Below are 26,499 nucleotides of genomic sequence, written 5' to 3'. Positions count from 1 at the left end.
TAGCTCGAAGTGGTAAATAAAACTACGAATTTTCACACCAGTATTTTACTACACGTTTGCCAAACTCTCTCTCTCTCTTTCTCTCTTTCTCTCTCTCCCCGTTTCTTTCTCGCGAAATTTCATTCAACTTTGATCTTAACTGTAAACAACAATAATTCGAGAGAAGAATCAATTTAAATGTTGTTAAATCATATATTTAAAATTGATATAAAAAACGATAAATCACTTTCTCTCGTAAAATTTCATTCAATTTTGATCTTAATTAAATAAAAAAAAAAAAAACAAATATATGATAGAATAATGAATTTGTGATACTTTTAATAATGTCCTATTATACATTTTTCTCCAATTTTGACGTAATTTTAAACGTTAAATCGTACATTTAAAATTCATATCTTCTAAATTTCGAGTTGATTCAATCAAAAGCTTTCTCCTTCGTATCATTAACGATTAAAGGTAATAACGTATTCATAAAATACTACGTAAAATAACATAGAATAGTGTCCAATATGGATACTTTAATTTCGAATGACTACTATCGGGCGCGTTCACCGAATTCTCCAAAGAAAACGACGCTCATTACAACGGTACGAAGTCGTCTTTCTGTGGCGCCGTCGCATAAACGATTCGAAACTTCAAGAAGCGGGAAGAAAAAATATGGCCTGCCCTTATAAGGCGAGATCTCGCGTACGTGGCGCATTACAAGAGAGACGAAAGAGAGACGAAAGAGAGAAAGAGAAAGAAAAAAAAGAGAAAAAGAGAAAGAAAGATATAGAGAAACACTCTCGTGAAGCTTTATTTATGATAGCGTACGAGGTATGCTTTTAAAAAGAAAATAGATACATCGAGAAGGTGAGAGAATAGAAGAAAGATTCGTAGGAGGTCAAAAAAAAAAAAAAAGAAGAAAAAAGAAACAGGATAAAAAAAGAAAATAAACAAAGATAAGGAGAATAAAGACGAATCGATATTTTCTTTTTCACGATGAGATTTACATCGCGTTACACAACGAAGAAAAATAACGCGAACATTAGTCGACCAATCTCTCTCTCTCTCTCTCTCATATACATTATAAAAATACATTGTAAATACACGTGTATTTCTTTTTATTTGGCCTATTGATGATTCTTCTCTCTTATTCTTTTTCTACTTCTTTTTCTTCATCTTCAATACAACCTTTGCATATCTTAGCGGTGCGTTTTATTGCAGCGCGGGCCATTACCTCTGGCATCGCGTGCTGATGCCACGTGCTTTTAAAACGGATCTCTATTAAAAACTTCTCGTGTCGGCCTATTCTAACTTTTCGAGAGAGAGAGAGAGAGAGAGAGAGAGTTGGTTTTAATAAACGTTTCTAACTGTCAAAGATTCATTATCAATAATTATCTATTACACGTAACTAACTGTGTTCTAATGAAATTTGAGATATACATAGTTGAAAAATTACATTGAGGTAAAATTCTCGTCAAATTGAAAACCAATCGAATATGAAAATTGATTTTAGTACGTTCATCTGTATCGTAATAATAGGCCGATATTATTAACGTGATATACTTCTCTATACCGAACCAGTGATTCTCATTCGTAAAAACAAAAGAGAAAAACGGGATAGATAGAAAGGGACAAAGATAGATGGATACCAAATACAATCTCCCGCGAATAGCCCCATCAAGCGCATCTAAAGGGCTTTACGATCTTCCACGGGCGCCATGGGTTAATCGTTCGAGCCCTTTTTGCCCTTATAGCATTTCACTCGATTCGTTTCTTTGAGACTTCCTACCGTTCACTTTGACCAACTGCGGGGGGCGGGGGGTATCGCGACTTCGAAAAACACACACACACGAAAAAAATAATTCGATTGGTCCATATTATTCGTTCCTTGTTTTTTTTTCTCTCTCTCTCTCTTTTTCTTTCTTCAAGGGATGCTGCGAATTACAGAAGCCCTGGGGATTCTCTTTACTCGAGGACCACACCGCCCATCGACCCCGACCGAGAGAACCACCGTCATTTTCGTAAATCAAGTAGCCGGTAACAGCACGAACATTTGATAGATACGCGTAAATCGCTTATTTTAAACGAACGACAGAGTTCCATTTTCTTCATTTGATCATTCGGTAGAATCGTAGCTCGAAAGATGATTATTGATAATTGCCGTGCCACCGTCCGATTAAAACGAATAATGTCCTTGATCGGACGTTTGATGGTAGTATTTAAACGTTAACGATCCTCGACACGCGATCGATGATCACAGTCGACCACCACTTGGTAGAAGAGAACTCGAACATTTTGTCCTCCTAACTATAATAATAATCCGTGTTAATTGATCTCTCACTTTCTAAATATTTGAAATACAATTGATTTACACATTTAGAAATTTTTCTCTTCAACGTTCTCTTCCATACCGAAATCATTTTCATTGATTGTAATATTGGAGTCATGTAAAATTAGAAATTAATTTTAAATGGAAATTTTATAATGGACCGTATGCGAATCCGACACTGCACTCTGTACATGTTAATTGAAATGAACGTGTCGACGAGATACCATTCCACGTTTAAAGGAGTCTACTCGTCGTAATGGTAGATCTCAATGACTATGGTGAATAAGAATGACAATTAATCGAGCTTTCAAGTCGTTCTACTTCTATCGTATGCGAGTCGTATGCGAGAAGGAGGAGAAGGAGGAAAAGGAAAAGGGGGAGAGATGTGGTGAGACAAGAGCTGAGAAGGGAGGAGGAGAAGTGAGACAGGAGGTGGACGACACGCAAATTGATCTGCGGTTCGCCATGTACTGATATGCTGTCCTGGCGCCACAACGGCATTCCAGCATTTCCGGAATGGCGTAACTACCTCTCATCCCCCGTGTGTCTGGCTTGACATTAACGCGACTCTGTTAACAAGAAACGAACGTCGACGTACGCCGACCTGATTTGAGGGAAAGAAGATGGAGGAGGTAAACTTGAGGATCCGATTGAATTTGTCATTTTAAAGAGGATAAATTCTATTAGGCAACGTAACAGTAAAACATTCTGTACATTCTATTTATTTTTTTAATAGTTACAAAAAAGAAAGTCATATAATCAAATGATTTAAATTATTGCTTTCTTAAATGTATCGAACAAATACCGGACGTCATCAAAGTGTTCCAAATCAAATTAGAAACAAATATAACTAACCATTTTTACTATTTTAACTTGCTTTAATTCCCTATAAAAAAAAAAAAAAAGCCATAGGAAAATATAATATAATTTTCTATAATGAGGATATTTTTGTTCTATTTGTAATTTAACAATATACATTTTACATATTTCATTAATTATCTTATTACGTAAAAAATAAAAATACAATAACAAAATGATTGAGAATAAAAATTGAGAGAATATATTGAATCATTCCAACTATTTTACTTTCTTTAATTCTCTTTACTTCTTATAAGGGTCACATAACGATCATACGGGTAGAATATGTCGTAAAGCTTTGCGACAATTTAACCAAACCTAGGAAGAGTGGAGCATAAAGCAGCGGGTGGTTACACTCCTGTGGTTAGAATCTAAAGAAATTTGAAGAAGAAATGGAGAGATGGATTAAAGCCAAGAAGTATGAGAGACGAGAAGGAGAGAAAGAGAGAAAGGATGATTCAAGAGAAAGTGGAATGGGATCGAAGGGGTTCAAGAGAGGGACAGGGGGAGAGGGGGGAGGCCACGCGACTCTACGTAGAAACGTAATCTCGATGCATCTCTACGCCCACACGTTCCTTACAACACTGGTAAAGATCGACAATCGAGTTTTTTTCCTTTATTTTGTTTTTTTTTCTTTTTTTCTTTCCGATATCTTCACGAGATCAAAATACATTCCTGCGTGTTTTTACACGGATCGCTTTGAATAAGTATTTATTTATTTTTTTTTTTTTTGAAATTTCTTTTTCTCATACGAGTTAGTTTAATTAATTGGATAAATTGTATATAACGAATTAAGATTTGCATTCGATAAAAATAACGTTAGACAAATTTCCATGGTGCTTGAAGTAACCAAGTTGCAGGGCGTGATTGTTTGTTCATATGATTACGTCGGAGAGAAAAGATTCAGATAAGATGAAAAATCTGCAAGTCCGTATTGAACAAATCGTGGAAATACCCGTACGTTTGTTCTCGTCGGACTTTATCGTGTGAACGAGCAGGAGGAGGAGGAGGAGGAGGAGGAGGAGGAGGAACGAAGTGGGAAAGAAATGGAATGAAAATAGACGTAACTGAAACGTCCTGTAGAAAAAGAAAAGACGAGTGCGTTACCCTCTTGGTTTCGCGATCTTTCGTTTCTTATCGTCCGACGACTGCTTATCAAGCGCCAGTCTGGCAGACTCCACGTTGCAGGTGAATGCAAGAGAAACGAAGATAAAGAAAAAGAAAAAAGAAAAGAGAGAGAAAAAGAGAGAGAGAAAGAGAGATATTCAGTTAACTAAAACTACCTAAGGAGTCTTAAGAAGGAGAACGATCTCTCTCTCTACCTTTCTCTCCGCAAGACTTTCGCGTATACACATAGAGAGCTCTCTTATCACATAAATTCCGGACCGTCATGCTTTCCATCCACATCCGCACCGGACATTAATTGAATTCTTCGTTTATATGCATTATCGGCACAACTAAGTTTGGAATTTTTACGTAAATTCAGATAAATCAGGATATTTATAAAATGAAAAAATAAATACCTCTATGCAGTGATCAATGTTGATTTATTGATCGAAACACTTAAAAGTAGTTACGTTTCGTATTTTTATAAAAATTTCGGATTGTCTTTTCGTAAAAAAAAAAAAAAAAAAAAAACTGCATTTATTTTTAACGAAAATTTGACATATTCGAAATATCCTTTGCAATTCATTTTTAGAGTGTTCTTAATAAAATATTTTGAATAAAGCCTACCGAAACACATATAGAAAATAATTCCAAAGGAAGAACAAAAATTATTCATTGTACATCGAGAGAGAAATCAATTGAAGTATTTACGACGACCTGGTTGGCCAATTTAGTTAAAAGGAGGGGGAAAAAATAATAGTACGGCGCCAAACTAGTGACACGAGATGACAATGAGACAAATAAAAGTCCATTGACACAAATAATAAACTCTCGTGTCTTGTCATCTTTCCAATCGTCGATAATTAACAAAAAGTTAATTATGGACATAAGAAAGGAATTCATATATTTAATTTCTTTCTCTCTTTATCTTTCTATTATATTTATATTTCCTTTTATTTCTTTCTCTTTCAAAAAAAAGAAAAAAAAAAAAAACAAAAAGCACATGTGTTCGTGAACGTGTAAACTGACCGTGAATAAAAAGTATGAATACGAATGAGCTTGTTAATCAGTCGCGTTTTTATCTTAATCAATGTCTGTTCCCCGTTCCATAAATCTCACGAAATCGTCGTGAATCTTCCACGATCATGGAGGTCTTAGTCGTAATACACAAATATATTATACACACATTTACATGCTTGAATATATAGTTCACGCTACCGATGGTACGTTCCTCTTACCTTTCTGATCACCCCTTTTCCTCTTACCCTTTCTCCTTCTGTAACGTGTCCTCTTTCTCCCCCCCCCTCTCTCTCTCTCTCTCTTATTCTTTACTTTGACATAAGTTCCTCGACAACCGTGAATTATTTTGTCGTCGAGACGTGCCGGCATTTACGAGCGAATACAAATGAATTTCAAACGGTATTTACTACACTACACTATACTACTACAACCATCAGTGTAATAGTAGGTACCAACTATGTAACTCGTTATCGTCGATCTAATCGTACGTGAAACCCTCAAGATCGAGAACGTCTTGCGGCGAACGAAGCTATTATTATGGAACGGAATATTAATCTTCATTTTTATCAAACGAAACGGAAGTAATTCGACTTACCCAAACCCTGGGGATACTTTTCAAGTACGAGAGTAAGAAAATATGAAGAGTAAGAAAAGGTAAGGAGAAGTTTATTTGATACGAGGATATTCTTTTTAAACAGAAATATTCATTCCTTAACCCTTCCTTCTTAATAAAATCCCTAGACAATAGAGAAAAAAGGGCGAAAGGTATTTTATTCGTAAAGCCAGCCCTTTTAGTACATCATGCGTGCATACATACATACGTGTATATAATATAATGAGAAACGGCAAATATAAACTATTCGAATTTTTTCTTCTTTTCTTTTTTTTTTTTTTCGTCGACGTCATAGAAAACGAAGCTGGTATTAAAGAAAACAAGCGTTATGAAATCGTGTACCACAAAGTGTACGACGTGAAGAAACGGAGCTCTATCAAGGTTCTCGAATTCTATGCCTGCCTACAGGGAGAGACGACGATATACCGGACCCTTTTTAGAAGGAAAGGCTCAATACAACAAAATGTTTTCACGGATCACAGAGAAAGAAATCGGTAAGGGCACGCCTTTACTACGATCTATTGTATATTTCCTATATATACATATATATCTATGTATATGTGTGTGTGTGTGTTTGTATGTATATATATATATATAGCACAGAAATAACGAAAGAGCAAATATAACGAGGAAGATGAATATTTATGGCGTTCTCAGTTGGTACGCTACTACGGAAAGGGCCTCTCCTGCATCATCTCTTTCTCTCTCTTTATTCTCTCTTACCCTCTTTCTTTCCTTCCTTCCCTTTTTCCATCTAACCATCTATATACCTACATACCACATCTGGGTCGCTTCGTAGAAGTTGAGACGAACGTAATACGTAATGTGCTAACATATCCTCGTGCATGTGAGTGAATCCACACGACTATCGAGCCAACAGATTTATGCACGTTTTACGCTTTCATCGTGTAATTGAGTTAGCTTTATTTTATGATCGTACGGCGTGTCCCCTTTCGAAGAAGAGGAAAGGAGAAAAGAGTATAGAAGAGTAGGGAAGATCTCTTGCTTTTCTTTTATTGGATCACCATCTCGGTAGTTGTAAACTCGACGAACAAATCTTATCAAGGATCGATTGAATTTTTTCATTTTTTCTTCATACCTTAATTGATCGACCATGCAACGATATTAAATGATATTGATTTTATTTTCTTTTTTGTATTAATTAAAATTGCAACACGAAGAATCTTAATAAAGGTAAAATGGAGATAGTAATTATTAAAGATAGATGAAGTACTGTCTGGGTTTTTTCGTCGATAATCGTCGAAAGATCGGAAATTTCAGAACGCTCATTTGATTTCCTTGTCTGCTTTACTTCCGCCAACGAGTTTTATTCCATCATGTTCCGATTCAATTTTCGTTTCTATCTTCAATACGTTTTAGTCTGATAATATTCTTGATGTATGCATTTATGTATATAAGTAAATGTATAACTCGTATTTCTATATAAATATCATCTGATAACTTGATAACTTCAAAGATTAGTCTAAAAATGATTTCCCAACTTCAATAATAAAAGAAAGACCCGAAGCGTTTCTCTCGTAACATCGAAGTGCAAAGCTATCGTAAATGGTTGGCTATATGTCCCAGCAGTAAAAAAGAAGAAGAAGAAGAAAAAAAAGAAGAGAGAAAAGGAAGAATAAAAATAAGAAGAAGAATAAGTTTGAGCATAGGTGAGTAGCAGCAGCATCAGCAGCAGCAGCAGGTAGGGTGAGTGCACACCAGCGTAGGTTCGAGTGGCAGAGGTGTAAAACGAGTGAATGCATATATCATACGGGCGTAATGCAATATCGGAGAAGGCCTGGTGCTTCTCTTCTCCGTAGTTCCGTCCCAGAGGAGGACTGCCGTAGGTCCGGAGGGCCCGGAGAGCCCAGAGGGCCTGACACGCCGTCCACCGTACGACCGTGTAAGTATAAGTAATGCCTGTTATTTGCCGGGTATTAGTTTTTGTGCCGGCCTAACTTATCGTCCTCGTAAACTGGTGCACAATTACCTGTCTCTCTACTGTACCGGCTAGCAGAAGCAACCACCACCCTACTTTCTCTCTCTCTCTCTCTCTCTCTTTCTTTCTTTCTTTCTATCTCTTTCTCTTTCTCTCCAAAGAAAAAAAAAAGGAAAGAAAGAAATTCTTCGTTGTCGACTTCCGAACGTGCTACCTCAGCTTGCTTGCTTGCTTGCTCTCTTCGAAATTACGTTCGGCCTGTTACCGAAGGTAAAAAAAAAAAAAAAAGAAAAGAATAAAACGATTATAACGACAAACGAGAAAATCGATCGATTATCTTCCTTTCAAAGATTCGACTTTCTTCGATAGCCCTTCATACATTTTCTCTCGTTGCAACATTTACTCTTATCTTTGCATCGTGTCCTGCTTACGTCGTTTCGCGTAATTTAAAGCAACCTTTCGTGATACGTTTATAAAAGAGATTACGTCAGATGTTTTTCTCGTTCCCGACTAATTTTATTGTCTTAATTGGTTTTATAAATAATAGTATTAATGGGCTTACGTCATAAATACCAAAGAATTTTTCGGTGATCTTTCTTAAGATCATTTTTTGATAAGGTCTTATACGTAATCCTCGTATTGATGCGTTTTATTGTAAATCATCGAAATCAATTGTAAACTATAAATCATGAGATTGTTCTTTTACGTCGTGATAATTCGTTAAAAAAATATATATATATTATTTCACCTTTCGTTTTATTCGAAGACCGCATAAATTCCGAGAAGATCCAATTTTCACGGGTGCCATTCGTTCTACTTTTCTAAACACGACAAACTAATCTTTATCGTCGACACGTTATCTAATTAACGAATCGGCCTTTAAAATAAATTGTACTTTCGGTTGCGGTAGCCTTTGTTCGAAAATTTTCTCTCTCCTTTCTTTTTTATTTCTTTCTTTTCTCACCCTCCTCTTTTGTAAGCATTTACGGTCCATGATATTACTGGTTAAGGAGTAGCCGCTGTTTTACAGATAATGACCAGATAAGGAAGGTCGCCGAAAGGCAGTAGACGAGTGCGCTTGCGTGTTAAAGTGTCCTCCTCACGGTTGGTCCAATTAAGAACCGCCATCCGAAAAATCAAAACGATCTTGACGATTTTCAAAGATCTACAGCCGTTTAAAAAGACGTCCCCGGGTTCCTAATCGCTTAACGAATACAGTTATACATGTATATATGTATATAACCAACGACGATTACGACAATAATGATGACAACTAATCACGAAATCTTATTGTCGTTGTGTAGATGGTATCTTGCAAAAATACGAGAAAAAATTCGACCACGACATTTTAAGTTGAACGTGAAGAAACTCTTGAAAGAATTGCTTCCTTTTTTTTCTTTTAATTGCAATGAAAATTCGTTGATTCCGGATTGGTTGTTTTTTTTTTTTTGGAGGATGGAGGAATTTTTTCTTTTTTTTTTTTTTTCATTCTATTCGAGCGTAAAAGTGCTGCTGCATCTTTGCACCTGGTCTAGGTAAGACTACCAAAAAAGAAAAGAAACTGGAAGAACGGGAAGGAATGAACAAAGAGACATAGTGAATATATGAGAAATAGAGAAAACGAGATGAATAAGACATTTCTAACGTGCGAAAAAATCCTTTACAAATTCGACAAGGTGGCCACCCAAAAACCCGGTCACATAAATCGCCGAACATTTTAAGAAAATCCGTGACGATTAAAGGCAAAGTCGACTGACTGATTCTCTTTCACAATACCTACCTAAAGAGAGACCTAACGTCCGAACGAATATTTACCGAGGTCCGTTTTCTCTTTCTCTTCATTCTTAACGATTTCTTCCTCTTGTTCACCATCGTATCCCGCCTTGGCCATGTATTTTACACAACGTCAACTTGACTTCCTGTTACCGAAAGTTACTCGAAATGGAGTTCTATGTGTGTATGTATAGAAAAGAAAGGGAAATAGGAGTATAAAGAAAGAGAGAGAGAGAGAAAGAGAGAGAGAACAAACGGATTCTCTTGCCTCTATTTTCCTCGACCTCTCTGTGAAATGGACTTCCTGCGGAAACGCTTCAATGGACTTGGATTATGACTTTTAAATGTGGACGACTTTATACGAGATATAGTACGTCCCAATTGTTATACCATTTGCTACTATATTATAGTATATTAATAATTGTCTGTTCTATATTTTAGATCATTAAATTTTCGTTTATAACTATTTTTTCTTTTCCATCTCAGGTTATATATTTTTAGTCCTATTTCGAACTATATCCCGAAACTCCTTCGAATTCGTATTGAGAAATTCTATAAACGGTCTTCTTCTTCTTCTTCTTCTTAGTCAAGGACAAACGAAGGGATTGTAAAGGCCCGCATTTTGACCTCCTATTTGAAAGAGACTTTTTAAAAACGTAGTCCCTTTCATTTACAATAGATTTAACTCAATTGACGAACAAGTGGGAGGGAATTGATTTTTTTTTCATCCTTTTTCTCTTTCTTCTTTTTTTTTTCTTTGTTTGTCGGAGGAAAAAAGAAAAATCTATGACGTCTCCATTTCTAGTTTGTTCGTAATCATCAAGAGAAGGATGGAAAAAGAAGAATGAGACACGATCAAAATGATTTCTCTCATATCGTACGATCTAATTTATCATAAAAAGCTATTACCGTTGCTAAACGACACGAGACACGCATTCCGATGAACACGTTTGATATGTCTTCCTTCAATTTCACTATCGCGACTCGCTATTTAATATTATATACTCGAACGATTCTTATCAAAAGTCGCAATCAATTTGGCCAATTTATCGGTATACGTTGTACGTGATCGAATAATTATAATTAACGATCTTGTATCTGGTACACTTTATACGTGCAAACACACGCGTACGTATACACGTATAATATCCCATAACGGTACAATTTCTCAGTGGCTAGTAGAAGTTGGAAAGTGCATTGGTATCAAAAGGAGAGGAGACTTGTTGCGATAACATACCATAATTATAATTCGCCGATCATTGACGATGTCATATCCGAGCTTTAACTTCAGATACCATAAACGATAACATCGATTATACACAAAGTGCAGTCATAATTCTCGCTTTAGATATACGACGTTTAAAACATTGCCATTTTAATAAATGTACAAACATATCTAATTACGATCAATATCCGGCATCTTTAAATCTATGATTTATCCATGATTTATAACAGACAAACATTGACGTTTATAAAACGACCGAACATGTTTCACGATCAAAGAATGATTTACGTATGCTCGATAAATTTAGATCTGACGAAAATCGTCGACAAAAAAGAATAAAAAAGAAAAAAAAGGGAAGAAACATTTTTCGGGAGAGATTCTTTTCTTTTCTTTTATTTTATTTTCCTTTTTTCCATTAATTATCAGTGACTTAATGTTTTCGAACGACGTGGTTAGCCGATTTTAACGAGGGGTGGTTGTGACTTCGAGGCTATGTCAGCGGCGGCTAAAAACCATGGCACAAAGAGCACGAGGTGTATATTCTCACAAGCAAAGTGCCGATGCAACCAACGGCAGAAGAAATAGACCGACGACCGGCTTTCTTTCACGAACAAGAAACGCACCAGGCCGAACCTGTCGTCCCTCGAGTTTGCCGACGCTCTCGACGGATAAGCAACCAAAAGATAAGATACGCTAATTGAGAGATCTTAATTGGAGTCTACAGGTACCCTATCGGACCTCCTTCTCGCCTGAACGTGCTTTCCTCCTCTCTCTTTTTCTCTTTCTATCTCCCTTTGTCTCTCTCTTTCTCTCTCTCTCTTTCTCTTTCTCTTTCACTTTCTTGAATCTTCCGACACTCTTGCCAATGCTGTTCTCGTCGAACCTGAGAATCTGCGTTTCGGACCATGCCGTATAATTTCGCGCGTCACTTTTTCCACTTATGTTAGCCGAGTAAAACTACACAAGCTTTACAAGAGTTTTAATTGAATTTACAGATGAAATTTATCGAAAGAAATCAATTAAATATCTACTCCTTCGTGATGTCTCTTTCCCTTTTTTGTTTTTCTTTTCTTTTACTGTTTTATTTCTTGCAATATTAGATCGAAAGACTTTCGAAAGCAACAAGATATTCCATTCATACGGGTTTTTCCCAATCAAATAAGAAAGGATTTTTTTTTATTTACTAATTTATATATTAAATTATATATTAATTTATCCATATGTCTTTTATTTCTATTATTATTATTATTATTTTATGTTTGACGTTCTACGGTGGGAATTATCCTGTGAGATAAAATTTCCGGTGGTACGGCTTGAGGAAACAGAGTTATGAAGCGAAAGGGGTTAATCTTGAGATCTCGTAGGACCGAGAGAGAGAGAGAGAGAGAGAGAGAGAGAGAGGGAGGAGAACTCGTACGAGGGATCAATTTCGACCTGGTAGCTTGTGAATGCTTCTTCCAACAGTATAAGAGAAAAAGAGAGGGTGAAACTTAACGGCTTCTTCGTCAACGTGTTGACGTCGTCATCGTAGTCGTAGTCGTAGTCGTAGTCGTAGTTGTCTGGGCCCAGACGCATGATTTCCAGATCAAACACTCGAGAGCGTTAAGAAGGAAGCTGGAACGGGGTGCTTATACTATTCGAGTCGGTATGTACTAGAAAGGAGGGTGTCAACGAGGTGGTAAGAGGGATCGAAATTGGGGGACCTTCTCTTTTTCTTTTTTTTCTTCTTTTTTCTTTTTTCCTTTCTTTCTTTCTCTTTCTACCTATCTATATATCTCTCGCATCCCGTTTCGTTCTTTCACTTACCGTCGAGTCCTTCCCTCATCCCTCCTCGTGGAAAAAAAGGAGGAGGGAGGTGAGAGGATTTTTTTACGTTATTTGGGGTACCCTTGAAAGCCCACTACCGAGGAAATCAACGGTCGGAATTGGAGTGTCGAGACCGTCAAGCTGAGACACGTAGTACCTACACCTACCGCCCTTTGCCCGCGGCCCCCTCTCTCTAACTTACACGCGGGGACCCCTAATAATACCCTCCTTCTCGACCATCCTTGGCAAATAACGAACCCACGGTGCAATACCATCAACATCACCATCAACGTTCTTCGGTGCTGTGGGTAATGTCCTTCGAAATACGTCACGAGAAAAACGGCATGTTTGATTTTGGCTTTTACTTCTTTTAAAAGAAGAACGCTTAAGCTTCCTATACACGGATTTACTACGATTGTGTGAACACTCCAAATCTCTCTTTTTATTCTTCTTCTTCTTCTTCTTTCGATAGACTACAAATTCTTTTCTCACTATGTCCTGGAAAAACGTTCAACTTGGTAAGGAATTTTTGTCGATGATTTGAAAAAAAAAAACAAAAAAACAAATAAAAAAACTCTACATTGAAAATACCGAAAAAATGCGTATTCCCGTATATAACTTACCTGCATTGATTAATTTCGAAAGAAAGAGGACGATTTGGAGGGTTTATTAGAACGACGATTAGCAGTGTATGAGCATGTATTTGACAATGTTTTTTTTTTTTTCTTTCTTTCTTGCTTTTCTTCATCATCCATTTCTCTCTCGTACGGCGGCACACATTCATCGGAAATCGCATTATATTAATTTTTCTTTTTTTTTTGTCTTTTTTTCTTTTTTATTATTTGCGCCTTGTGGTGTGTGTTGTTCTCGTTTCATTAATCTTCTTTATTATTTTTTTCTTTTTTTTAATCTTTTCTTTCAATCTTACGTTGGAATGTTATATTATTGCTAATTGCTACCGGGCGTGTCATGGATCGTTTTTAATCGCATTTTTCTTGTTTTGTCGATCGAAATGATTAATTAATAAAAAAAGAAGACACGCACACACACACACACTCACACTCACACTAATACACTCACACACACACACACATAAAAAAAAATTCAATATAAACATAAACAAGTCTCTTTTTCTCCCTCTTTCTTTCTTTATCTCTCTCTCTCTCTCTCTCTCTCTCTCTTTTCCTTTGCTTTTTTTTCTATTTATTCTCTTTCTCACTTAACTCATTATTTTCAATTTCTTTTGGCAGTCACGTTTAAACGACCAGAACACGTCCGGGTTACATCGACACATCGATTTATTGGGTAACGGTTTGGCTACTATATTAAACTACACGCGAATTATAGTTTAGAGTATCATACATCGTCGTTTTTCGCAAAATTTGCCAACGATCGTGATCTTGAATAACGTTTAATTAATATTATTATTATTATTATTATTATTATTATTATTATTATTATTATCGTTATTATCATTCGTCGTTTGCTCGTTATCGATCATCAATCAATCTGGTGTGCCTATGACAATGTGTCTCTCGGTATTAAATATCTTACAATACACATGGGGGGCCTCTCTCTCTTTTATGTTTTCTTTTTCTTTTTGAAATTTTTTTTCTTAATTTTTTTTTTATTTGTTTGTTTGTTTCTTTTAATTTTGTATGCACGTATTTATACTTTACCTTTCTTCATTTTTAATTATATTTTTTTTAAATATATATATATATATACTATCTATCTATAGGGTAATCAGATTCTCATCTCGTGTGCTTCGTTCTTTCGTTTAATTCCCATCGTTCTGATTATTCGTCAAAAATAATTAACGGGCCAATGATGATAATGATGATGATTAGGATGATCATGATTATGATAATGATTATGATGTAGATGATGATGATGATGATGAAGGAAAAAGTGCAAGGCAAAAAAAGAAAAAAGAGAGAGAGAGAGAGAGAGAGAGAGAGAAAGAGAAAAGAGAAAAGAGAAATAGGAATGAAATTTGTTCGGTATTTAAGTGTTGAAAAGATAACGCTCGAGAATCATCGTCTTATATGCTTCTCCAAAAGTGTTTCCTTCTCTCTCTTTCTAATCATCGATTTATTATTATCATACTTATTCTAATCGTGATTCTCGCAGCGCCTCTTCCCCTTACCTCGTGACGATTGTGACGAAACTATGCTTACACATACAAAAACGAATAGTAGTAGTAGTAGTAGTAGTAGTAGTAGTAGTTGTAGTAGTAGTAGTATAGTAATAGTATAGTAATAATAATAATAGTAATAATAGTTCTAGGATAATTTGTGTTTCTTGTTTTTTTTTTTCTTTTTTTTTCATCTTTAAAGGTGGCGTTTACAATACCATATTACAATATGAATACACTACGCGTTACAATTAGGTTGTCTGTTATTAAATTATAAGCGTTCGGACTTTTACATGTCATTTTTCCTTTTTCTTCTTCTTCTTCTTCTTCTTGTTCTATTCTTTTTTCTTCCCATATATATGTATATATATATATCTATATTCTTTCTTATTTTCCTTCACTTTTCTTATTTCCTTTTTCTTTCCTCGTTTTAATAAATCTCCATGGTCAGCTGGTGGCATTTAGTTTCCGTTTACGCGCAACATTTTATTCTGCTTAGTTAGCTTGCGCACGCCACGCACCAATGGACGAAGAAAACGAGATAGGAGAAATACGTGTGTTAAAAAGAGACAGAAGGTGGAAAAACGCGGAGCTTGAAAGATATATAGAAAAGGAAAGAAAAAAAAAGAAAAAGATTCTTGATGGTGATGTGTGTTCATGCATATGCGTGTGTTTATATATGTTGGTATGTATGTATGTTCATATGCATGTACGTGTATATATATATATATATATGTATGTATAATGAGTGTAGAGTAGAAAAACATACGTTTATATTCGCATAGTCTTCTTCTATGCAAACTCGAATCCGGTTTTCTATTTCCACTTCCGCCCAAAATTTCCATTTTCTTCTTTATGAGAATTTTGAATGTGAGGGTTGATGATGATGATAATAATAAACTTCAATTATAGTTCTATAGAATTTCAAGTATAAACAAAATGATCGATTTCTCGATTTATCTATCGTTCTCGGTATCGTCAAAGGGTACGTGGCGTTTTGTTTTTATATTTTTTATGTTTTTATTTTTATCTTTTTTTTTCTCATATATATATATACATATATATACATGTGTATATATATATATACATATATTCCTACGTACAATTTGTTTTTAACTACTCACATTAGCATCACATACAAACAGCATTCTCGGGGGCGGTCGTGGGTGGGACTTTTTTATATTTTTTGTAGGGCCTTTCTAAAGCGCTGTTGTCTTAACGTTGCGCAAAAAACGAAACGTTCGAGTATTTCTCTTACTCGACTTATTATAAAATCGCGAGCCGCAAACTTAAAGTCAGAACGAAAAAAATCTTTTTCTTTTCTTTGTTTTTCGGTATTTTTTTTTATTTTACTTTTTTATTTTTTTATCTCATTTCTCGACAATTTGTCGAACAACAACGTGTGCGTGAGAGAGGTTTCGTTTTTAAGTACGTAGAAAATAAGAAAAGGGAATGTTGGTGCTCATTATCATTAAATAATGTTTTTCTTTTTTTTTTCTTTCTTTCTTTCTTTCATTATTATTATTATTATTATTATTATTTTTTTTTTTTTTTTAACGAACGAGACGATTAAATGCGAGGCACGATCGTTGGCCTGGAATTCGTTTCTCCTCGAAAGCTAGGCATAATACGTATTTTTATTTACATACGCACATGATTCGTGAATGTATATGCGTCCTATATGTATATGAATGCATGAATGAAAAATTTATCAAAAATGAGTTGATACTCTATGGACAAGAAGAAAGAAAAAGAAACGGGGCTTTTGTTAAAGGAGGAAGGGAAGGAAGGAGTTTAAAATCGAATCGTGCGCGTAAACGTCCGCGATTTCAGATCATTCTTTTATCATTTATCTTTTTTTTTTCTTTTTTCTTTTTTTTTTTTTTTTCTTATATCTTTATACAAAACAACGAAAAATAAGAGACAAAACTGTTTCGATCATTACGCGATCGAACGGTCAATGATTAAGTAAGAATTCGTGTGTGATGTCGTGAGGGTGAATCGATGAGGAAAGAAACAAGAAATGGGGAATGGTATTCTAATTTAAAAAAAAAAAAAAAAAAAAAAAAAAAACACAAACACACAAAAGAGGAATTATATAAATGAGAAGGAAAAAGATAAGAAGAAAAGAAAGATTGTCAAGAGATAATTAAAAATAAACGAAAATATAGATATTTGGGGTAGTAGGATGGAGGGGTGGGGGGTGGGGGGTATTATGGTAAAGAGAGCTACGCGTATTTTCACACACGCGTTACGAGGTCGATCGAGAAAGAGGAAGGGATTAGGATAGAGACGAAAATAAGGGACAGGGAGGGTGAAAATAAAAGAGAGAAAATGAAGGAAAAAAAAAAAAAGAAAAAAAGAAGAAATGAAGAGGGAAAGTATGAATTAAAAGATCGGGCGATTCGGCCTTCGTAGTAACCTAAAACGTGATTTCAATAAATAAGCTACCTAGGGAGCGTTACCTTTTTGGGAGAAAAAACAGAGCAGGCGCTCCTTTCGCGTGGCGTTACAGAGAAAAGCTGCACCGTGTGTCGCTGCTCCCGTTGGATTAAGGACTCGAGGGAGAGGGGAGAGAAAAAAAAGGTTGAAAGAAGGGAAATAGAGAAAATGGAGAAAAAAATTGTAAAAGGAAAAGATATCGAGAAAATAGGAAACAAGGGGTAGCTGTGGCAACGGCAGCAGCAGCAGCAGTAGCAGCAGCAACAGTAGCAACAATAACAGGAGCAGTAATCAACAACAACCAGTACAGCTTTTCGCTTTGCCATCGCGTACATAAGTTTTTCGCTTGTTTTTCTAACCTAATAATACAGTTTTTATTTATTTGTTTAATTATTAATGCGCCAGCAGCATTTCCTAAGGATTAAGTCAATAACGATATAGTTTATATTACACGCACTCACACGCGTTTAAGAGGCAAATTTACCAACCCCAACATACGCACGCACGCACGCACGCACGAGTTTGGATGCGTACCACACGCATACGACGCACGCATTTTTTTTTTTTTTTTTTTTAACACACGCAACAACAACAACAACAACAACACAGAATAAAGAGAGAGTGAGAGGTACGCTTTTCCTCGCTCGCTCGCTCGCTTTGCTCGTTCGTTCGTTCGTTCGCTCGCTCGCTCGCTCGCTCGCTCGCTCGGGCCACGATTCCTCTGCAATGTTCTTTTTTACTTTTTATCATCTTTTATCGTGTATATATTTTTTTTTGTTTTCATGTCAATATTATTATTATTATTTTTATTATTATTATTATTAATATTATTAACATTATTAATATTATTATTCATATTATTATTATTATTATTAGTATTATTATCATTAATATTATTATTATAATAATAATTATTATTATTACTATTATTATTATTTATATTATTATTATTATTCTTATTATTATTATTATTATTATTATTAGTATTGCTCGGTCGGGTGCATCGAAGCTTTGAGTTCGCTCGCGAGCGATCGATCGATCGATCGTACGTAGCCGCACGCGTACGCTACTACTTACACACAAGCGCATTTACGCACACACGCATACATTTAACATTCACATATCATACGACATGCATGCAGGCAGGCAGGCAGAGCACGCACGTACGCACGCACGCACGCACATACGTTATGTTACGTTATGTTATGTTATGTTACGTTAGGCGGTCTATTAAATTAGCACACAGCGAGCGAGTGAGTCTTTTTGCGCAGCGACATGAGGCTTATTTTTCCTTTTTTTTCTTTTTCTTTATTTATTTATTTATTGTTCTCAGTGTGTACGCAGCAGCGAGTTCGCGCGCGACGCCCCTCCTGAGGAACACCGCGAATCTCTATTTTATAGATATATATATCTTTTTTTTCCTCTATTCTCCTCCTTTTCCTCTTTTTTCTCCTCCTTCTCCTTCTCCTTTTATACAATTAAGAGTTAAATAATCAATCGCATTTAATTCGATGTTATTTATATGAAAATCGCGCATTTTAAGAATACAAAACTAATTTGATAATGTTCGTGTGCGTAGCGAAGAAGAAGAAATGTTTTTTTTTCTTTATGTTTTATTTTATTTTTTTAGAACCGTTTATTAATCCGTTCGTACAAAAAAGAGAGAGAGAGAAAGAAAGAGAAAGAGCGAGAGAGAAAGGGATAGATCGCTCGGTTGAAAAACTAACGCACGTGCGCTCACCTACGATCGCCATTACGATTATATTTTTTTGTTTTTTTTGTTTTTTCTTTTCAATCGACCGATTACTCGTTTGCGCGAAGAAGAATTGTGGCCTGACTGCCGCAAAAATTCGAAACGCGACGCGAGTCTTTTTTGACTTTTCTTTCTCGCGTGTTACGTCTCTGTGTTTAATAACTCCTACTTGTCCTAAATGGGTTCAGTCGGGGGACAAGTGAGGAGTTTCGGAGTCGCGCGAAAATTTTGAAGATCGAAGTCGTTGAAATTCGTCCCTATGTATTTTTCTTCCTTTTTTTTTTTTTTTTGTTGTTGTTCCTCTTTTCCTTTAACTTTTTCTTTTTTTTTATCCTTTCTTCTATCCTTCGCCTATTCCATTTTGATCTTCTTATACATTATCTCCATAGAAAAATCGAGACGCGGCTTTTCGTGCGATCGAATTCACGTGCCTCGAGTAAACGCAATCGCAGTCATCTCGAAGTCGCGGTGTTTCTCCGTTTTGAAGATTTCCCTGAATATTCGTTACCGAACTGATTTTTCGAACAAAATAACGCCAATCAAAGCGACGATTTAAGCGTGTTCTGTGTGTGTGTGTGTTTGTTGATGTTCGGTGACAATACATTCTCAGGTTACTCACGGAGGTTCGGTGTCTGTCTGTGTGTGTTGCCTGTGTATACAGTTGTTGTGTAATTATAATAGTTTTCATGTAAGTGTATATTCGTGTACAATAAGTATATATATATATATATATAAATGTATGTATTTTGTGTACGCTTTGTGTATATCGCGTGTACTACTACATGTATGTATATGTGTGTTGCGTGTGTGGATTTAAAGAGGCAGTCTTGATCGGCGAGCCAATGCTTTTTCCGGCTCAATACTTGCTGGCCTCGACGAGGAGACGACTCTCGTGTCGTCTTCGTTGCATCGCCGAGTGTTCCTCTTCGTCCTGTCGATTCTTCCAACGATTCGAGTGCCGATGACGATGCGTCGTGTGCCCTGCTGAATGTTGTTGCTGCTGTTGTTGCGGTTGTTGTTGCTGTTGTTGCTGCCTCACACCACTACTGTCGGCTTGTATCAGCGAGTTCTTCGTTGCCCTCATCGGTGAAGGCTTTCTTGATAGCACGTAAGGTTCTCTCGGTTCCATACCACCCATATCCGCGTTCACCAGGCTGTTATGGTGGTTTATATCGGCATGAGGATTGTACTTGATGAAGTTGAAACATTCCTGTCTACCATGGGGATTTTTCATTGGTTTGCCGAGCTTGTTGAAACCGAGGTATCGCGTACCGTCGGCCACGCTCCTGTACCTGAGATACGACCCGTTGTATACCTCGTAAAACTGGCACATCGGTCCTTTCTGTTTCTTCGGCTGCAACATAAAAAAAAGGGTCGTACCATTTGATCCAAAATGGGCTCATTTAAACGCCAAGATTTTAGAGATATTACAACAAATGCTTGAGATCTTCTATAGTTAATAAGTAATAAGAGAACTTTAAATGATATCATTGAAAATAGAGAAATAAATTATTCGAATATGTGAACTCTCTCGTGATGAAACAATCGGTTAAAATAATTGGAGGAAAGTCAAGTAAAATTACCAAGCCGACGAGTTTCCACCGCTTGTTGAAGCAAATGTATCGCTGGCTTTTTTCCGCGAAGATATACAACTTCCTACTGAAGTCCTCGGACTGTGTCGTGAGCTTCTCTGTAACAGAAATAGAAAAAGGGCAAATAGAGAATCGTTGCTTTTGTAGAAAATAAAAAGAGAAAGAGAAAGAGAAAGAGAGAGAAGAATATAAAAGATTTTGCTGTGCGTCCTTCGAAACGATACACGCGGCAAATGCTATGGGACAAAGCTAACTCGTCAATGGTGGCCGGACTCGAGATGTCTTTGGTGGTGGCATCGGTATGCTAAAGCGTGCGCGCGCGCGCTCGCGCGCATTCTCGCACTGGCACATTTCCGAGAAGCGAGACCACAAGGAAGAAAGAGAAAGAAGGTCCCCGTGTGGTTTATGGCGTGAGGAGTCCGTACTCTACCTACATCGAAATACGTTAGCTCTCGCTCACTCTTACTGTCCCTCTTATTCCATCGTTCAGCACTCTTCTTCGGCACCGTGGAAAGAAGAAAAGCGGCGGCCAGGCAAGCAGGCAGGCAAGCAGGCAGGCAGGCAGGCAGGCAGGCAGGTCGGTGCTAATGAAGGAGGCACAGAGACCGACTGGTGTGTGCTTTGCCACTTAGCGGACCCTGTCGTTCGTGCTTCGACCCCGAAGAGTGCACGTTCAACTTCTACACCCTCTCCACCTCTCCTCTTCCATTCTCATTCTCTTTCTCCTTTTCTCTTTTTCGTCTTTTTTCATTTCTATAACCCAAACTCTTCTCTCTATCTCTTTCTCTCTTATATTATTACGAAATATCTCAGCAACCAAGAATCTTCTTTTGTTACGATCGTGGTAAAGGGAGAATACGAGTTTTACAGGTGTAGGACCAAGTCCCGGAAGATTTTAAGTTTCCTCAAACTTTAACAGCTTCCTTTGAAAAGACAAGAGAGACAGATAGTGTAAAAAGAAAGAGAAAGAAAGTGTACTTTGGGTGGTCCATTTCTTGTGGTCTCGTTAAGTTCGGTTAAATTCTCGGCATCGGATTATCAAGAAACATCCAAAATTATCTCTCTAAGTTATTTACGTTCTTTTTTTTGTTCGAGAGAGTTTCTAAATCGAACTTTATAGAAGTTAATTAACCTCCATTCGAAAAGTCAATTCCGTTACATTCATTTGAAGGAATATCTATTAAAAAAAAAAAAAAGAGAAAAAAAAAGAAAAAACGGGAACAATGAATATGTATGAAAATACGTCGGAAACGGCATATACGAAATTGACAATATCTCGAAATAGTTCACTATCACATCGCGAGAGACATTACAATACCGGTAAGTGTTTGGAAGTTTTCCATATATATCCTGCGGTTTTCGATATCGAATTTGAAGTAGTGCCAAGTGCTTCTCTCTAAATACCGAAAATCAAAGACCCTCTTATGTTCCCTTTGGTTAGCCTCGATACTTGGTATAATACACTGTTCAATAATAAGGATTACCAAAATAATAACGATTTCGATCGATTGCAAGGAGTTTAAAAGAAGAATTTTTGCGACGAGGAGAAGAACATGACCAAAAAATTTCTTCGTCTTGCTAAAAGAAAGAAAGAAAGAAAGAAAGAGAGAGAGAGAGAGAGAGAAAGAAAGAAAGAGACTGAGACTCTTTTCCTCTATCGAAAACTCCACCCCCGTCTCCTTACTGTTTCTGCCCTCTGATCGAAGCCGCCAGGAGATTAGAGGCTGCCAAATGAATTAAAAGGCAATTTTAATCAAAAGCGGGCACCGGCTTTTAGGCACGATTACCCCCGATAATAACCGGTGGGATGGGCGACCAGCGTTCTCATACAAGGAAAAAGACCGGGACGTTAAGAGAAAGAATGAGAGAATGAGATAGGGATTGGAGGGGAAGAAAAGGAGAAGGAGAGAAGAATGGATCCCATATATTACTTCTACGTGCTTCTCGCGATACGGGAACCGATTTGCCGGTTGGTTATAGGTTCGCAACTGACCCGCCGCGCCCTCGAATGAGGACGACGGCCGAGTTCTTTCAACCCTTTCACGTTTAAAAGCAGGCTCGAAGAAACTCGTCCAAATACTGTTGCCAATGTTTTGTCCTATGTGTTGCGGAGAAGTTTCTCTTATCCGTGAACAATAATAGAAGAAAAAGGGGGTTGATTGAAACGATTGTTATTTCCGTGACACGAATAAATGGTACCATTGAGAACCACTGGCATGCCACAATTTCGCGGCGTCGGCGTTATGAAAGCTATAATACAACGCGAGATAGGTATACCAAAGCGGTATACCAAACGCGTAAGCAGAAGAATAAAAAAAAGAAGAAAGAAAGAAAGAAAAGATGCGTATAAGCTACAGCTCTTGTTATGAGGGCGCACGTATATAATAGCGACCCTGTCATTAACACCTAAACGCACGATTGGTCGATGGGCAACGGCATCCTTCCTTCCTTTCTTCCTTCTTTACCAGAAGCAAAGAGTACGTGTACACGATGTACATACAAACTGGATAAAAGAAAAAAGAGTGATAAAGTAGAGAGAGAAAATAAATCTGGGCGTCTCGGCTCGGATCAAAGGTGCGACAGCTGAAGTCTGGTTTACCGGAGTGACGCGCTAATCACACAGCTCGCTAAGACTAAAATAATTAAATTTCAAGTCGGACGAGTCCTGTCTGCGCTTGAAAATCCTTCCTTCCTTCCTTCCTCGATCTCCGATCCATATTTAATCCTATCTAGTTTTGTCCGTCCATCCATCCATCCGTCAGTCCGTCTTTTCCTGACACTCAAAAGGAAAAGCTGGCTCGTGCGAAATTCTTTAAACCTCTGCTCGCTCTTTCTATCTTTTTATTCTATTCCTGTGTCCTTTTAGAACGAGTATGTTAATCGATCTTATCCAGTTGTCGCAGGATAAAAAAAAAAAAAGAAAAATATAAAAGAAACGAGAAAGAAAAAAAGAAAAGATGCGTTCCCATGCTCGTATTATTTCGAGTAACTCATCCAATGTTATTCCGAGAACGTTTTAGATAGCTTTGGAACGCCTATCCACCCTATCCCCCTGACTACTCTCGGGGTGGTCGTAAAAAAGGGTTAGAGTAAATTCGTCGTAAGTCGATTCGAACAATGAAGACAACCAATTAGTGGCTCTACCGTTTCTAACGCGATGGAAGAGAACGAGCCTCTCTTAATCGGGCTCGTTGAATAGACATACACATTCTCTTTTTCTAACAGGTAGAGTAGTATATATATATATATATATATGTCTATTTCTACGAGTCTCAGGACCAGTTTTCTCACCGTGTAATTAGGAGACAAAGGGTTAAAAGCCGATTTCTAATGATTCTAAGATGAAACAAACGAACTTGACGTCTTTCTTTCTCATGAAAATACATGTTTAACTTTTCATTAAACTAATTATAAGAATCGATCGAATTCATTTTCGTATGAGGAAGTTTTTCCATAGTTTTATCAGACAAACGGAAAGTTGACCTGGGGACGACGATCCTTTAGGATTATCGTTGTAACGTGATCGTAAAAATACTTAGCAGCACCTACTCTTACGTTCGTGGTAAACGACCACGGAAACTGTACTCGAGCGACCGCAGGCACGCATCCGCTTTCGCTAATACGATAACGAAAGAAAGAGGGAATGGAAACAAAAACGAAATAATCAAGTAAGAGATAGTAAATAAAATTGATTTCTACGCGAAATAAAACGATTATTCTATTTAACAAAAAAAAAAACAAGATTATGTATAACAATTAATATATGATACTTTTTGAAACAAAATAAGTATTCTTTTGTAAAGTAATCATACATTTAATTATTCTTCAAAATAATCTCCATTATTTTCGATGTGATTTTGGTTATCATAATAATGGGAAATTATTTACGTTCGAAATCCTAGAGTAAAAAATGATTTGATATCAAGATATCGAATTAATTGCTATAACTAATAAAATAAATTAGAATTGGAACTGGTTAAAACAGTGGATGTGACGTCGATCGTTAACATTGCCAAGAACAATAGCTATATCTTCTATAAAGTCACTGTCATTTATCCGATGACGTCTCTCTTCCGGAGTATATATCGAGCTCTTTGGAACGTTCCTTCTAAGGTAAATCGATACCCGGTTGTCTTTAGCACGAAGAGAAAACTGATGCCAAGCTTGCCGATCAGTCATATGTCGTTACGATGACGAAGATAATAGTCTTTATATATATATATATATATATGTATTACTACTACAGTATATTACTATAATTTATCGTGAAGTTATATAGTATCATCGTATGTAGGATCTATTACCGAATTTGTCTTATAAAAATGATGAAATGAAAAAGATAAAGAAAAAACAAGAAAATACATAACAAAAATAAAAAATAATAGAAAGAAACAATTGGAATGCTAAAATCATAAAAAGATCCCACGGTACGTCACGATTCTCTTATTCAATTTCGTAAGAAAATCAACCGTTGTTGTTGATAATACGAAAAGAGAGAAAAAGAAAGAGAGAGAGAGAGAGAGAGAGAGAAAATTTTACGGGAGAGAAGGTGAAGAGAAGTAGGTGGTAGAGGAGGAGACGAAAGAACGTGATGGATCTCGGGGAGGTGCAGACGTACCGGTGTACCGTGCGGCGCGAAAACTGGCTCTTCTGTTTACACAAGCCTTCAACTTCTTCCCTCCTCCCAGTTATTTTTATCTCTTTCTCTCTCTCTCTCTCTCTCTCTCTCTCTCTTCTTTCTCCATCTCTTTTTCTTATACCATCTTTCTCTTTCTCTTTCTCTTTCTGTTAGCACAAAGTTGCGGAGGGCGGACACGGTATTCCACCGTTCTTCTCTCCTCCTTCACTTTCACATGCACGACGAGAAAACGGTTCTCAAGATTGCATTGGAATCGAGAACGCTCTCCTCCGAGCATAATATACTGACCAATCAGAGACAAGACATCTTGGAATTTAAACGTGAAAGAATTCAACAAGATAACGAGGATAATCGATTTTCGTTCGATATATGGGATAGAGGGGAGGCGGACGAGCGGGCGGCCGGGAAGAACATTGCGTGGATGATGTTTTAAGAATGAAATAACATTTTCGTAACATTCAACGTTGTCCTTTCTTTCTCTGATTTTTCTCTCACCAAAAACCAAGTTTCAACGATAAATGTGAAGAAACAGAAAGGGAAAGAAAGAAAGGAAAGAAAAAAAAAAGATCGGAGAGAAGGACATTCCGGGAAACGATTGAACACATCGAAGCATGGTTATTTCTATCGAAACGGTCATACCTATAGGACAAGTTTTGACATTTACGAGCTAATCAATTTGCGATAAGGATACGCTTTTCCAGTTGGTTTGGTCTTCGAAAAATTGTCTTTGGTCGCAAGTATTATTTCTCGTTTATAAGATAGAGATAGGATTTTACGCGCTTGTAAATAGGTACGTGTAACTACGGCTTTGGAAGGAAAAAGAAAAGTTTGTGTATATTTTCGAAGGTGATCAATAAATAAAAGATGGGATAAAAAGAATAAGAGAGCGAATGGTCGAGAATTATGGATAGATAAGACGTTGAGATAAACGGTGTCTAGTCGAAAAATATAACGACTAGACGAGGTAAAGGTCCATCCATCGTTACTCATCTCGAATTCTCTCGGTCCTTACAAAAACTCCCTTCGTTTTTTTTTTTTTTTTTTTTTTTTGAAGTAGTCCCACCTCTTCGTCTCTGTCTTTTCTCGAGCGAAAAGGGCAACACCCTTACTCTCATTCTTTTTCTCTCTCCAAAGAGATATTGCTCCTCTTCTCGGTGTTATTAGCGAAGATGAGATTTCTCTGACGATCATCGCGGATCCTTATCCTTCTTTTACATTTTTCTTTTTTCTTTTTTTTTTTTATCATGTCCGACCTTTTTTTGTATCGTTTACGAAGAAAAA

The 26,499-nt window shown here is 36.7% G+C and overlaps 1 protein-coding gene across 4 annotated transcripts in view; it reads right to left on the bottom strand.

Moving 5' to 3' along the window:
- Positions 1 to 13,807: 13,807 nt before the first annotated feature.
- LOC107065410 (fibroblast growth factor 17) overlaps positions 13,808 to 26,499 on the bottom strand; it is a 112,600-nt gene continuing 99,908 nt past the window's right edge. For all 4 annotated transcript variants that reach the window (XM_015319094.2, XM_089177659.1, XM_015319075.2 and 1 more), the window contains 2 exons: positions 20,571 to 20,677; positions 13,808 to 20,341 (listed from right to left, as the gene is read on the bottom strand). In XM_015319094.2, coding sequence (XP_015174580.1) covers positions 19,844 to 20,341; positions 20,571 to 20,677 — 605 coding nt within the window. In that variant the 3' untranslated portion in view covers positions 13,808 to 19,843. The remainder of the gene's footprint in view (positions 20,342 to 20,570; positions 20,678 to 26,499) is intronic.

This window comes from Polistes dominula, unplaced genomic scaffold (assembly GCF_049000335.1).
Source record: "Polistes dominula isolate Pdom_NZ unplaced genomic scaffold, Pdom_raw_medaka contig_373, whole genome shotgun sequence".
In the NCBI taxonomy this organism is placed as follows: Eukaryota; Metazoa; Arthropoda; class Insecta; order Hymenoptera; family Vespidae; genus Polistes; species Polistes dominula.
Note: the sequence above shows the minus strand (reverse complement) of the source record. Positions and strands in the feature narration are given on the sequence as shown.